This window comes from Mastigoproctus giganteus, chromosome 1 (genome assembly GCF_048544385.1).
Source record: "Mastigoproctus giganteus isolate SK-2022 chromosome 1, ASM4854438v1, whole genome shotgun sequence".
NCBI classification, from domain to species: Eukaryota; Metazoa; Arthropoda; class Arachnida; order Uropygi; family Thelyphonidae; genus Mastigoproctus; species Mastigoproctus giganteus.
Genome location: NC_143575.1, coordinates 37,132,229 through 37,147,137, shown reverse-complemented (window position 1 = coordinate 37,147,137; position 14,909 = coordinate 37,132,229). Strand labels below are relative to the sequence as shown.

The window sequence follows — 14,909 nt, the reverse complement described above, 5'->3', positions numbered from 1 at the left end:
TTTCCTTTGCCTTCCGGATTTCCTGTTTGATCTTTTGTTGTATTTCTTTGTATTTTTCCCGGTTGTTGTTGCTTTTGAATATTCTCCGTTCATCCATTAGGTCTAGTATGTGCTGGGTCATCCACCGTTGTTTCTTTTTCGACGCCTGATGTCCTAGCAGGGTTTCTGCTGTTTCATTGATGCACTGTTTGAGTGAACGCCCGAATGCTTGCACGTCTGTTGTTACTGCTTCGATCGATCGGATTGTAGTGTGAAACTGCCATGTTTCACATATACCTGTTTCATTATTTACAAACTGAGACAACTAACTGATAAGAGCACATTAAAGTCTTGAAACAGGTGGGCTCAACACTGTAAAAACAAATAACTGAATAATCTTTCGGTTTATGTTATTCATTTAAAAGTAGTACTTCAAGTATTACAAGCAGAGCATTACTTATGATATTTAAAATTCTGCTAGCCACAAAATACACACAACAGTCACCCATTCTAACAATTTATTTAATAGGCTATATAATTTTTATATTAAATTATCAAAGTGGAATTTTAAAACAATATTACTTTAAATTGGGCAAGGAACTGAACAGAGACCAAGAAAACAGAGTAGCCCATTAAAAGTACCTCAAAGTACTCGCTGTTAACTTGAACACAAAATCTAGATGAAGACAGATGGAGCTTCACATAGATAATTTAAAAAAATAATAATAACAAATAAAGACGATAACATACAATATTTATCCTGAATTTTATTCAGGTCATTTCTGATGACTTATGTACACGCATGCTTGTTTCTCAGGTTTGGGGAAAGGGGGGAACGAACAGTTTGTTCACATTAAAAAAGTCACCATCTATACATCAATGTAGGTAATGACCTTTCAGATTATACCGTATGTTTAAGAAAAATATTTTTTATAAAATACTGTGATAAATTTGAAATGACATTATCATACAATGTTATTTAGGTTATACAGAATGCTACAAACCTACAAAATGTTTTATGTAAGTTAAGTGTTCATGTAGTTGTTATAAGATAGCAATAACAAGTGATGTTATAGCATCTAAATAATAAGAATAATTTCATGTACAGTCATTCAGATAATATTCATACATGCTTAAATACATAACATATAAAAGCTTCAAAGGGAGAGTTTACCTCTTCGTTTGGTGGAGGAAACTCTATTTTCCTGTCAATTCGCCCAGGTCTTAACAAAGCTGGATCAAGGATATCAATTCGATTTGTAGCCATAATAACCTGCAATATATCAAATTATGAGGGAGAATTCAAATTTGATCTAGTTTTTTTTCTTTTTTTTTTTTTGTTAAAGAAATCATATAAGTGAGAGTTCATTAAAAAACATCAATTGTTTGGTTTGTAACCATAGTAGTTTAACACCCACATCAGTATAAAATAAGTGGAGCATAAGTTTCATTTGATAAAAGGCCTCAAAAATTCAGAGGCTTCAAGTAGAGTATGGGTTATCTTATCTGTCAGCTTTTGACATCTGAATGCCGCAAATTATTCAAGGAGAGTTACAAATATATATGAAGAAAAAAAAAAAAAAAAGCAATTTCAGCAACACCAGTCAGAAGCTGATGAATTCATACAAGTGTGAAACTCAATTTACTGACACCGTGATCTGTAACAACCAAGGATTCAGTAAATTTAGCAAATGATTATATAAATAGCTGCAAGAACAATATACTACTTCTAAATGAGAAATTTCAAAGGAAAAGAGGATTCCCCCCCCCACTGTACTACTGTCACTGATGAGACATGTTACTCATCACTTTACACCTAAGCAAAAATCTTTAATGGTACCAAAGCTTTTCATTCATACGTGTATTATTTATTTTATCTGTATTAGTGTGTTAGCAGGCTGATCTGCATGCTGTGTAGACCGAAAACCTCAACTCTCTCAGTCTGAGATTGGCTAATTACAGCCTTAATTGAAGAATACTAGAAATTCCTTCAGCTCCTGATAGGAATTGAATCCAGACTTCTCCACAGGAGTTGGAGACTGATGTGGTGTGCTGACCAAACTGCCATGGAAGATGGCGCCTAGAAAAACACACTCCGGTACAAAACTTGGAATGCATAGTCATCTCCAAATGAAAGATTCAAAAGCACAGCCTCACAGCAACAAGGTACTGGCCATCTTGTTTTGGAATACAAAATGTGTTAATCATGTCAATTTCCTAAAAGGCCATATATTTAACACTGATTACTTACTCTGAAACCAGCTCTAAGAAAGAAGTAACCAAGTCATTTGTTTAAAAGCAAATGTTACTCATCTTTAGAAGAGTAACAAAAGGCAAGATGTCGACATTTGTTTGCTTCACTACAATATGTATCCACATATGACTGATCTAATACTGATTAAATTGGGACAAGATATTTTTCCCCAGACTCCTTACAACCAGATCTGTTCCCTGCAGCTTCCACCTGCTTGTGCCAGTGAAACACAGGAAGAGGTAAGAAAATAAAGTTCAAAACTGAAGTGAAAATTGCTTGTGGCATTTAAAAAATGGTGTTGATATTAAATGAAATATTCCTTCAGAGTTTTAATGTGAATGTAATTTTTCAGCATTAACTGTATGAATAATAATAATGCCAGCCACAAGGAAGCTCCTAGATACACTGTCATTGAACATGTTCCTCCCTCACATGGCAATGCCACCCTGCAGCACACCTTCTCAAACTGTTCAGTAAGGGAAACCCCCGACCATAACTGAGAACTTCCTCATGTCTGATCACTGCCATGATATCATTGCAGGCACCTAAGGATGAACGTACGCAAGTACAAACTACAAACACTGCCAGGAGAGTATACAATCCAAAATACATCAATATTAGAAAAGTTACTACCCTTTTCCAACTTTATCCATAGAACATACTGGCTGAGCTTAACATCAATGAGGCTGCCTAGTGGCTTTCGAGATGGATGGAATTCATTGCAAGGTCTGCAATGTCCAAAATATGCATCCTCAGTCCTTCAAAGCCATGGTGGAATGACCTCCTGACTAAGGCCTTGAAGGAAAAACAGGCAGCCCATGCCTCCTACAAGAAGTCATCTTCACAAGACTCATATGTCAAATTTTCCAAAGCAAGGATGGATTTCCAGAAGAGTAAACAATCAGCTATTGACAATTTCATGAATGGCCGGCTATCCAGGGAAAAACGTGAGGTCCACAAGTCATACTTGCACCCCTCTGTCTTTAGATATCTAGGAATGGTGTGAGCACATGCTGCATTTTAAGCGAGATCACTGCGTGTTTGAAGCATATCCTTGGAACAAAGCGCTTAACGTTTCTCCACCTACTTGTAATACAGAAATTTCTGAAGAACAGCTAATAAAAATAATAAATTCACTACCTGACAAGTCCACCACGGGAATTGACGCAATACCTCTTTTTAGTCTAAAAATTGCTTCTTATTTCATCAGCAAAGCGCTCACTCAACTCTATAACAAAGTACTCAAATATGCATGGGTGCCTTCAAGCTGGTTGTTGTACAGAGTCGCGGCAGTTCCAAAGAAGCCTCATGCGAAAACACCGGCTAACACAATTGCCTCTCCTTTCCTGAAATGCCCCAAGAAGTGCACCTATAACGATGTAGCACTCGCAATCTTTGTGCATAGGCCCAAACATAGCCATTATGTCATGCCTAACAAATCTACTATAACCTGCCTACAGTCCTTATCACAGAAAATACTTCCCGCCTGGAATGACAACGAAGATCTTCAACACCATTTTTCTGGACATGAAATTTGTTTTTAACTCAGTCCAAATCACGCCCCTTCTTGCCTTACTTAAAAGATTCTACGGGATATCCGGAAATATGCTCAAGATCCTCAATAATCTGCTATCTAGGAGAATGCTTCACTTCACAGGCAATGGCATTACAGTCTGTAAAAGCATGCGGGTAGGATCCCACAAGGTGGTTCTCTCTCAGCCTTGCTATTTGCAGCAATATTCGTTTCACTAATGGATCAAATTCCAGCATTCCTATCATATGCTGATGATATTGTATGTTACTTGCCATGCAAATGCTGTGTTGGTGATGCACAAGCAAGACAAATCTCTGAATCTGTAAACAGCTACCTAAATACATTCTGTAAGTATGCCAAATTTTTTGGCCTGTCAGTTAATACAGAAGTCAAACTACCTCATCTTTACTCCAAGTTAGATCACTTCTGCTGATACTGCATCTTCTCTACGTTTGGAATTGGCAGGAAATGTTCCGACTTCCTAGGAATATGACACTATCTGTGGCACAGATAGTGTCATATTCCTAGGAGTAATTCTTAATACCAACCTCGCCTATAAACAACAAATTCAAACTCAGTATTCCAAAGCTCCGAGAGCCTTGTGGGGAATGAAAATACATCTGTGCAAAATGCAAAATAAGCAAATAATCAGGAAATACCTTGCAACTTACTTCTGTAGTGTGCTCTCCTATGCAGTGGAAGTTTGGTCTGTGGCACCACCTACCAGCCTCAGGAAACTATGGGGAATGGAGTATGCGCAGGTACTATAGTACATCCTGGGTCTGCTGGGAAGGCTTAGTGCTTTATAATGAATTGTTGATGCAGCACTACTTATGTTGAGGAAGGCAGCAGATTCTGCCGAAAGATTCAGTTTCATAGTAGTACAGGTTTAACGATTTTAATCTATACTTTACAGTCGATTTCTTATTTATTTTATTTTATTTGTAATTTTATTTCACTTATTTTTATAAAGTTATAATTGGTCAGAGTTGGCAGCATAAATTATGGATAGATTTCCTGACCATAGAGGCCTTTTTAGTGAACTATGGGTCCTCAAATTCTGGGTGCCAAAGTGGGCCAACTTGTGGTCGCACCAGATCTACACGACATCTAAGTCTGCACTCTGCTCCACCCTGCAATACATGCCCACAGTCCATAGAGCCCATGTGCTAAAAATAAAGGCATTCTTTCATCTGTGCTCAGCTAAGCTTGATCACATCAACATCTGGAATACGGTTGGCTGGCAGTTGCCAGGCAGCCATCTCCACAGTACCCCCCCCTTTGTGCTCAAGACTCCAGAGATTACAGAATTTCAAGCGACATTTCCCAAATGCAACTCTGGACACACTCAACTTGCTCAACATCAACCTGTGGTCTATTGACAATACATATCGCGCTGGCATCTTGGCCAATCTTAGTTGGCTGATGTCATTTCATGTTATGCTCAACCTGTAGTCCTTTTTTGTTATTATTTAATTTTTTTTTCTAATAAAAAAATCACTTTTATAAACGTAATGTAAGATTCCTCTGGCTTTCTGTTTAAGGATTAACTATTGTATACGATTTATGCTAATAAAGAATCTTATTATTATTATAATATGTACAGATTTTTAGTAGTTCATTTTAGCGAAATTGCTTTTAAGTGAAAAGAAATCTATTTAAATGAAAGTGATGGGAAAGGGTTTGAGAATAGTGCCTTTTTGACCTTTTTTTTTTTTTTGTTTGGCTGTGGAATCCTGCAAATCTAAATATCTAAAACCAAAGAAAAAAAAATTGGCAGATTTGTAGACCCTCTAGGATCCCAAATTTTAGTGTGGCAGTCCAAGAAAGGCCGACGTAGCCTAGTGGTCAGGCACACGGGTGCATAAGTACACGTGCCTTAAGTGACCGTGGTTCAAGCCTGTGACTGCTGAATATGGTGCTGTTTCTTGTAATTGTGAACTCCTTTAACTGTTTGGTTGTCCCGGAGTATAAACAGAAAATTTATTTATTTAATAGCTGGTTTTGATCAAGCATCCAAGACAAAATTATATAATGCAATTCCGAAGATTAATTCAAGTAGGACACTGCACTCTTTATATTAGGATTCAATCCTGCCTTGATTAATCCAAGTACCGACAGCATGTATAATAAGTTTCAGAAGTAATTACAAAGTTAGCAGTAGAGAGAAAATCAGGAACTTGAGTATCTCGTGAACTGCGAAGTGTGCACTAGTGATTCGGGTACCAGAACAGAACAGTGAAGTGCATACTATTCGGGCCGAAGGAGATTTAGTTTCATTGGGAGACTATTGTCAGAGAAACAGGTAATAGTTTAGTAATAAAGATAGCTGGACTACAATCAGGGTGTCTGCTAGGGGCAACAACTGACAATGTTACCAACAGTTTGTTATATTTTATAAAGAGAGCATTATTACTCATGTGGAGATATACGACCATGATGAAATAATGATACGAGTCAGAATGTGTATGGTATTTGCAATTCTGTCTAGACACACTAGGAAGGATTTTAAGCTGAGAGCCTTGTAGTTTAACTCAAGACTTGTGGGAATCTGCAAGGCTTTGGGGACGGGGAGGGTCTTTTAGCAGCATGGCCTGCACGTGAACAAAGGTGGTGCAAGGGTTTTTGCCAGTATCATTAAGGATACCTTAAGGGTTCAGGGAAACTGCTAGTTGGTGGGGAGGAGAAGGGTAATACAAGCACACGTTTATCTGATGAGATGGGTCAAAGTAATGCTTGCACACATCAAGAATTTTTGTTTGTTACCAAAACAGCTGATGTTGGCAAGATGTTCTGTGGGTGTAATATTCCAAAAGAGTGGAAGATAAAGCTGAGGAAACAAGCCTAAATAACTTTGAGGGATGAATCAAGGTAGTAAACTATAGAAGAATAATTAGTTTTAACTGTGCCTACAATAATGTACGGAAAGTTGACAATAAGATGGTCAAATTTAAACTCCTGCTTAGGACTACAATGCTGATATTGTAGGGATAAACAGAAATGTGGTGCCACCCAGAAAGTAGAGATGAGTTCCACCGTAGTATGTATAATGTATTTAGGGAAGACAGGAAAGATATAAACGGTGTGATGAGGACCTGCTTCTCATCAAAAACAGCCCAAGCATAAAAGAACTTTTCCTGAGCCAGAAGTTATACCTGCCAGCACAGAACTGGTGTGGTGTAATGTGATTAATAGAGGTTTAGACTAGACTAGACTGTAGGAAGTTTTCTTTTAGCCAGCAAGTGTTGATTACTGGAACAAATTGCCTCCACAGGTAGTTGGGGGAAAGTTTGAAGAAATTCAAAAGTCAACTGGATAGTTACCTATGTGAGGAGGAAAGTGCACAACTGTATTTTCTTATCTAATTTTTACTTTTTCTTTTGGTCAGTGCAGCAAAAGCCTGTGGCTTCCTTGCACTACATGGTTAATACTAATAAAATAATCCAGCTCAAAAGATATGAATGCCTTTGGAGTAAAGAAAGACTATCTTATGTCAAATGGTCAAATTTAGGGAGCCTATAAAGAGGTTTAGAGCCTATAACAGAGTCCAGCAAACTCAAGTGGAAAACGTAGCTGTCTCAAGCAAGGATAAAAGCTAAAAGTAAGTGCGTTGACAAGACATTAAGAACACTGGAGCAGGAGGACGTTGAAGTTACATTCACAAATGATACATGCAACTGTATCATTAAAGTTTTACATGCATAAGTTTCATTAAGAATTACAAATGAAAGGTTGAAAAAGGTGACTATAGGTTTAAGGATAAAGTTATAGTTGTTTATATGTTAAAGCTTAGAAGCCTGGTCAATTATTGTTTATGATACAGCATTAATTATTTCTGAATAACTATAAGGTAAAATTCTGATAATAGCAGTACATTATGATAGGTATACCCATTATTATGTATGCATATATATATAATTACATACGAGATGCTAGCCAAAAGTTCCCGAAATGTATTTATAAAATAAATTAGACTCACACTGGGTCTTATTCACCACCGTCACCTTTGAAGTAATCCCCTTGAGAGGGTAAACAGTGCTTCTCCCATGATTTGAATGCATTCTGAAAGTCCTCCGTCACGGTGTTCAGCACTGCCTGCGATTCGGTTTGGATATCCTCTACACTGTCAAATCTTCAGTTTGATTTTCATTCTTGGGAAGAGGAAGAAATCGCAGGGGGCTAAGTCTGGCTAATAGGGGAGTGGTGACGATTGTCATGTTGTTGGATGCCAAAAACTGCACCACAGCGAGGTGTTGTCATAATGAAAGACCAAGTTCTCTGTGCCCCACTTCTCTGGACATTTCCTCCTGACTGCTTCTGCTAACTGCCTGAGGAAGTCACAGTAGAACTTTGCATTGACAGTCTGGCCAGGAGGGATAAATCAAGTCTGTACTAGACGTAGTTCCTGCACAACATTCAAATTTCTGTAACAATTGGTTAGCACCTCGTATGCGAGAATTTAAGGTAGCACAGATTCTGAGTGAGAGAGCCAGTAAGAAAATCTGCATAGGAGTTATGGTATTAGGATTGTCAGGAAACATTTCTTTTATATACAATACATGAATATTGATGAAATATGGTTCAACAGAGAGAGTAATATGCATAAGCTAATGTGGAATTGTAAAGAGATATATTGATAGAATTGTGATATAATTTACGGAATGAATGCATAAATTGGTCACAAGTACATACTAATTTTTGTTTCATTAAATTTGTTTTTGATGCGTACGTGTCTTTGGCGGCACCTACCAAATTTTGGATGGTCAAATTGTCACAATTTTGTGACGCGGAAATGATGTTTCCGTTTCATAACAAAGAAAAATGGAGTTGGAAGAGCAGATCGTGACAAGGATCATGGGAAGTAATCTTGCAGATCACCTTCTAAATTTCAGATAGCAGCAAAATCAATTAATTGATAGCAATACAGGTCGACCATCACTAATCTGGCAGTGTTGGGACCTGTGGGGTGCTGGATTAATGAGTTTGCCGGATCACTGGTGGTTATTTTAGCACATAGTTTACCCAACGGCTAACAACCTCATTCTACCTTTAACACGTTGACTGCCTAGCTAAAAAATTCCCCAGGGTCCAAAAAAATATTTGGCAAATAATTTTATTAGTAATTCTAAAATAAATATTGCAATGTCAGTGTTGTTTTTTCACTTAAAATATAAAAAAAAAAAAAAATTTTTTTTATGTTGCATATATGTGGCCAACATGGTCCGGTAGGTTACTTTATTTCTTGAGAAGCCATGCCGGCCACATACGTGTGATGCTACTACGGCATACATATGAAGGTCGTTTGTGATTAGTTTATTGCATGCGTGGCAAGCGCTGCAATAAAATAAACTCTCGAACGTCGCAATAAGTTTGTAAGTATTGTTAGAGATTTTGTGAAAACAAGTTCGTTAGAGCACTGTATTATCCATCATATTGTGTTGTGTTTTTCTGCAGGTTTGTACAAGTGTGTTGTAAAAAAAAAAAAAAATCTAAAAAGGAATGGCTTAAAGAAAATTACTGAAATAAGAGAAACTGAGAGAAATTGCTGGAATTTACAATTATGCAGAGTTAAACTTCTCACAGACACACCACTGTAGACTTTTTCAGAAGTTCTACTTTATCTGTCAAGGACAATGTATGGTGTTTGCACTTTACACCACGAGAGGCACTCCTTTATGCACTGGAATCATGGCTGGGGCTAAATGTGAGCAGGTTATAATAATAATAAATGCAGAAAAACAAGTGGGAATGGCTTACCAGTGTTTATAAGTTCGCGCCAACAGCTGATGCTGCAATCAACCACACCAAAGCAGTAGCGGCAGGTCGTTGCGCCGACCCGGGAAATTTGAAATTACATTTGTGGAAATTATGTCTGAATTAGCGGTGGAACTGGATTACCGGTGGTCAGATCAATACTACCAAGCTCTGATTTTGCAACACACACACACACACACACACACACACACAGAGAGAGAGAGAGAGAGAGAGAGAGAATCTTTTTAAATGATCTTTTTGAGAAAAAATTATTTAACACTGCAGATTATTACTATTCAGCATTAATTAGCATTCAGAACCCAGGTGTATTAAACTTGAAAAATATATTCTTTATGCAATGATAAAATATACTTTCAGTATACCTTTATTCAGACTGAAAAAAATCTGAATTACAACTGAATTCAGGCTTTATTATAAAGAGAATAAAATTTAAAAATAAGTACCATTCTCCACATAAATATTACAAAAAATTCTTTATACACGGGTTCTTATTTTACATTAGTATTGCATCATTATAATGTTACAACAGTATTACATTAGTACTGGGTTTTTTTTTTTTTTTTTTTTCTTCTTGTTAGTTGTTGGCGCAACGACTTCTGTGGCCGTATTGCACCTCCCAAGGTTTTTGCATTTTCTACTCTGATCCAAGCCCGAGGCAGGATTCGAACCCGCGACCTTTGGGTTGCCAGGCAGGTGCTTAATCCACCTGGCTAGCCCGGGCGGCATTAGTACTGTGTGTCAAGCTGGGGAATGGAAGCATTTCCTGAGCTTTCTAGACTTCAAGAATCCCAGAGTGACTTGAAGTGTCAATTTTTCAGGACCTGAGTTAATTATACCTATTTTTGTAATTACTTAGCATCAACAATCAAAGTGTTTTACTCAAAATTCAATTGGAGAGAAGGGTTTATTTTTTAATTTAAATTTAACTAAATTTCCATATGTGCCTTTCACATAAGCAGTTGCAAGTTACCAATCTGCTATTTTGTTTTACAACAGAGAACATTCCAGATAAAGAGAAGAGTTAAACATTTTATCTTGAAGAGTTAATCATGTAATGCAATTATCAAGTTGCCATTAGTTGAAGTTATTTCTTCTTTAGTTTTCTGACCTTAAGGGCTACAGTTGTAGCATAGCAGAAAACTGCTGATGTCTCCCCACTGAGACAAAGCTTAAGGGGAAAGAAAAAAAAAAAAAAAAAAGCTGCACATGTATGTGAAGACATCTTCAATGAAAATCAGAACCGTTTTAAAATCAAACAGTTAGAACCAAAGTTAAGAATGATGTAACTTTTATGCTCAACCCCGCTACGTACTCTACCAAACCAATGTTAGTGACTGAGTTTTAGCATCATTTAGGAAGTAGAGCGTCAGCATAAGCTTGTGCCTGCTACTTTCTAAATTGTATTGCATTTTCATTACCAACTGGTTTTACTTCAGTCCGACGAACGATGCAGCATTTTATGTGCATGCCCGCCACTTACTCTACCAAACCAACGTTAGTGCCTGCATTAGCGTCGTTTAGGAAGTTATACAATTTGTGCCATTTCCATTTCAAATTTTCATGATAAATTGGTTTTACTTCAGTCTGAAATTTAGTACGTGTTGCCAAAGATGTTTTCACATCAACAAGACGGGACATCTTGCTCGAATTCATCCACAATAGGAACTCAGTTATCTCACTCAACTGCCAAAGCCTATGGGCACACCATGCTGACCTCACCGACACTGTTACACAGCAATGTCAAATCTTGCTGCTATAATAACAAGAGTCAGCATCCTGAACTTTGATTGCATGGTTAAATTCAAGCATGAAACCAAATGAACTGCTGGAGTCACAATATATCACAAGATGAACAAGGTACACATTGTTACACCATACTTAGATGTCATCTATCGACAAACCAAAAAGTCACTGTTTGGCCAGTTGGCGATATATGTACAGCGAGTGCTTGTTGCCCAATAGCCAAGTGATACTTACAATGGTTGTCTATTTCTCCTAACAGTGACATATTGACTTCATTCATTTTGTTTTGCTGCCATACTCGTACCAGCATATCCACAATCATGAGCAGCATATCGCATACCCATGATCGTGAGCAGCGATTTCAACATTAACTTTGGATTGGAAGAAAATAAACCATCAATTACTTTCCTGCAAGAAATGTTCAATCTAACTCTCAACACTAATCACTCAATTTCAACTACAAGATTGGGTACTTCAATTGACACTGTTTTTCAGAGACATTTAGATACTTTGCAATCGCAAGTATACTTTAGTTATCATAAATCCATTGTATCGTGTCTTCCAGCTGAAACTATGGAAATTTGTGAATGATCAATAAAATATTTATAATACAAAAGCTCTTTTATTTTGTAATCAATATAGTTAGTCCTCTACTTACGTAAGCCCAAGTTATGTAACTTCGGACTTACGTAAATTTTTTGGTAAAATCGTAAAGGTACTTTCTGTATAATTTTTAAGAGTTTCAGTCGAATGAAGGAACAATAAGTACAAGTTTTTATTTTCGTTCCCATACAAAAACTACATTGGATAATAACTTGTGGCGTAAGTTGAATCTAGAGTAAACATTTCATTGCCTGCTTTAAAAATTCTGAAGAAATATTCAACATGTTTGAGACAGATGAACTACATTGGAGCACTTCAGAGAAACTCTCACAACATTCATGCCTTGTGGACTATGTCCCATAGGCTATTTCTTCGGAGAATTACACTCTAGCCCTTTGTCTCTACATCCTTTCCTTCCTTTCTTTCTGGATTTCAGAGTTACGCAAAACTCTACTTACGTTAGAAATCGTGGAACATATCTATTACGTATGTCGGGGGCAGACTGTATATACAAATCAAAATACCTAAAAGAAATGTGAAGATTAGTAACTTTTATGGAAATAATGTCCTTTGCATCATTTCTCTCTCGCATTTTCGCCACATTACTTGTCTTTTACTTACACTACAGAATCAAAGTTAGTGTCATTTAGGAAGTGACGCAATTTTTGTAATTTCCACATCACATTTTTGTGGCATATTGGTTTTACTTCAGTCCAAAATTTAGTAGGTGTTGCTAAAGATTTTTTCACATAAAAAAAAAAATAAAAATAAATAAAATATCAATGACAATTCTGTTATAGGGTCGTTTATAAAAGAAAGCAATAAAAGCTGAAGATGGCCTTCATTAAAACAAAGAAATGACGTGACAAAGGGAAAAAATAAAAGAAAAACTGCATTATAATGCAGTTTTAGCATCGTGAAGTTATTTGCTACACAAGTTACACTCTTAATTTCCTTGAAATTCAACATAATAAGCCAACCAGAAATGGAAGAGTATGAAACTTGTCCAGTTTGGGATGCATATTTGGAAGTATTAGGCACTTAGAAGTTGATATGTGGCTAACAATCCATGTTCAAGTGTGCAAAAGTGGTCCATTGCATTTAGGCTTTCATGCTTGGTAACTGTAAAATGCCAGTAACTAAACAACATACTGATGTAAAATTTCTGGGCTAGAAGGCAGTTTGCACTTCAGAAGTGCAAACTGCCTTCTAGCATATAAATGGCTTTCTAGATTGTTTAACAACTTTCCAACTGATGGCTTGTTTGTTTGTTTTGTTTGTTTGTATTTTATTGGCGCATCAGCGACAGAGGCTATAATGCGCCAAGCACAGGTACCATAAAAATTTAAGCTCTCGGTGACCTAATCGGTTAGGCCACCACGTCACGGTATATAATAACAAACAGCTAAAAAAGAGATAACAATAACGTATACACTTTAGATACAATTAAAAACATTTATTAATTTAAAATAGCTAAAAATAGCAGACACATGGTCATTGTCGGATAACATCTGACTGAGTGTATACGGCTCAGTCAGATGATTAAAAACGCTAGAACGGATATTGCTAAAATCTGGACAGTCGATTAAAAGGTGTCTAAATGATAAAATTGTGCCACAAGACTCACACATAGGAGGGTCATCAGCCCTCAGCAGAAACGAATGTGTCAAATGACTATGTCCCAACTGATGGCATAATTATTTGGCTTCTCAACACTGTTTCAAAGGTAATGTTATTTAAAGGCATGCACATTCACTCATTTCATTTAAAAAAAAAAAAAAAAAAGGGTAATTTGAAGAACATTTTTGAATGTACAAAGGCAGGTCAATACATAATGCACAATTATTCACACATGTGAGTAAGGAAGAGGGGAGAATTTATGTACACTTGTGATAGCAATTACTCATTAAAACACCTAATATAATTTTTCTGGTGGTTTTAAGATCTGAAGAGAGGGATGAACACAGTGACAGCCATTTCCTGCAACAGTGTGTGATGGAGTTCCTGTTCAAACTGAGTTATCAGTCAGCCACATCTCTCCACTGAAAACCCCTGGCAGTCTACAGGAACCAAACAATCGATCAAAGCAATGTCCAGAGTGGCTCCAAGGATTTGGGGAAGGTGATTTTGACATCAGAGACAAACCAAGAGCCAGTAAACCAACATCCGTCACAAATGGTGAAAGCAAAGAATCATTGACCTAGTCATTTGAAATGACAGATGCATAACTACCAGACAAGTGATGGATGCTGCAAAAATGTAAAAGGGAAGTGTTTTGACTATAATCAACAGACTGGGGTACAGAAAAATTAGTTCTCAGTGGGGGCCTAAGTTGCTTACATGAGAGATAATGGCTGCGAGGAAAATCTTCTGGAGGTTTGGTGCTGGTAGTCCCGAGTGCTTTAAATGGGTCATCACATGTGATGAAACATGGCTCTTCCATTATGACCCACAAACCAAATGACAATCCGTGAAATCGACACACCCAACATCACCTGTAAACAAAAGGCCAAAACTTTCCAAATCATCAAAAAAACTTATGGCCCTTTTTCTGGTATCAAAATGGCATTATTTTTATTGATTTCTCAGAAAGTGGAACAACCATCAACAAAGAAAGATACTGCTTGTCCCTGGCTTAATAGAGCTCTGAAAACCAAGAGACCTGAACTGAATCAGTAAGACAGTTTCGTCAGGATAATGCAAGATAGCATACAGCACAGATGACACTGTCAAAGACTGCTCAGCTGGGGTGAATCAATGTCTCACCCACGCTATAAGCTCTGACTATGCCCCATCAGATTTTTTCATGTTTGGTAGACTGTAGATATATATGCATGGTAAGATGTTTGAGAGTGATATGAAACTCATTTCTGACATTAAACATTTGTGTGAACATCAGCCTCCTGATTTTTACCAAAGTGCATCCATTGATGCAAAGAACAGTGGAGAAAATGTGTGGTGGTTTTTACACTGAGTGATATTTTCAAAGTTAAAAGATTGTATTTTATGTATGAGAAATAT

At 37.0% G+C, this 14,909-nt stretch overlaps 1 protein-coding gene across 1 annotated transcript in view; it reads right to left on the bottom strand.

Annotated features, from left to right (window-relative positions):
* LOC150090709 (26S proteasome regulatory subunit 8) overlaps window positions 1-14,909 on the bottom strand; it is a 122,879-nt gene that overhangs the window by 4,474 nt on the left and 103,496 nt on the right. Inside the window, exon 9 of the mRNA XM_090372340.1 lies at window positions 1,154-1,252. Coding sequence (XP_090228466.1) covers window positions 1,154-1,252 — 99 coding nt within the window. The remainder of the gene's footprint in view (window positions 1-1,153; window positions 1,253-14,909) is intronic.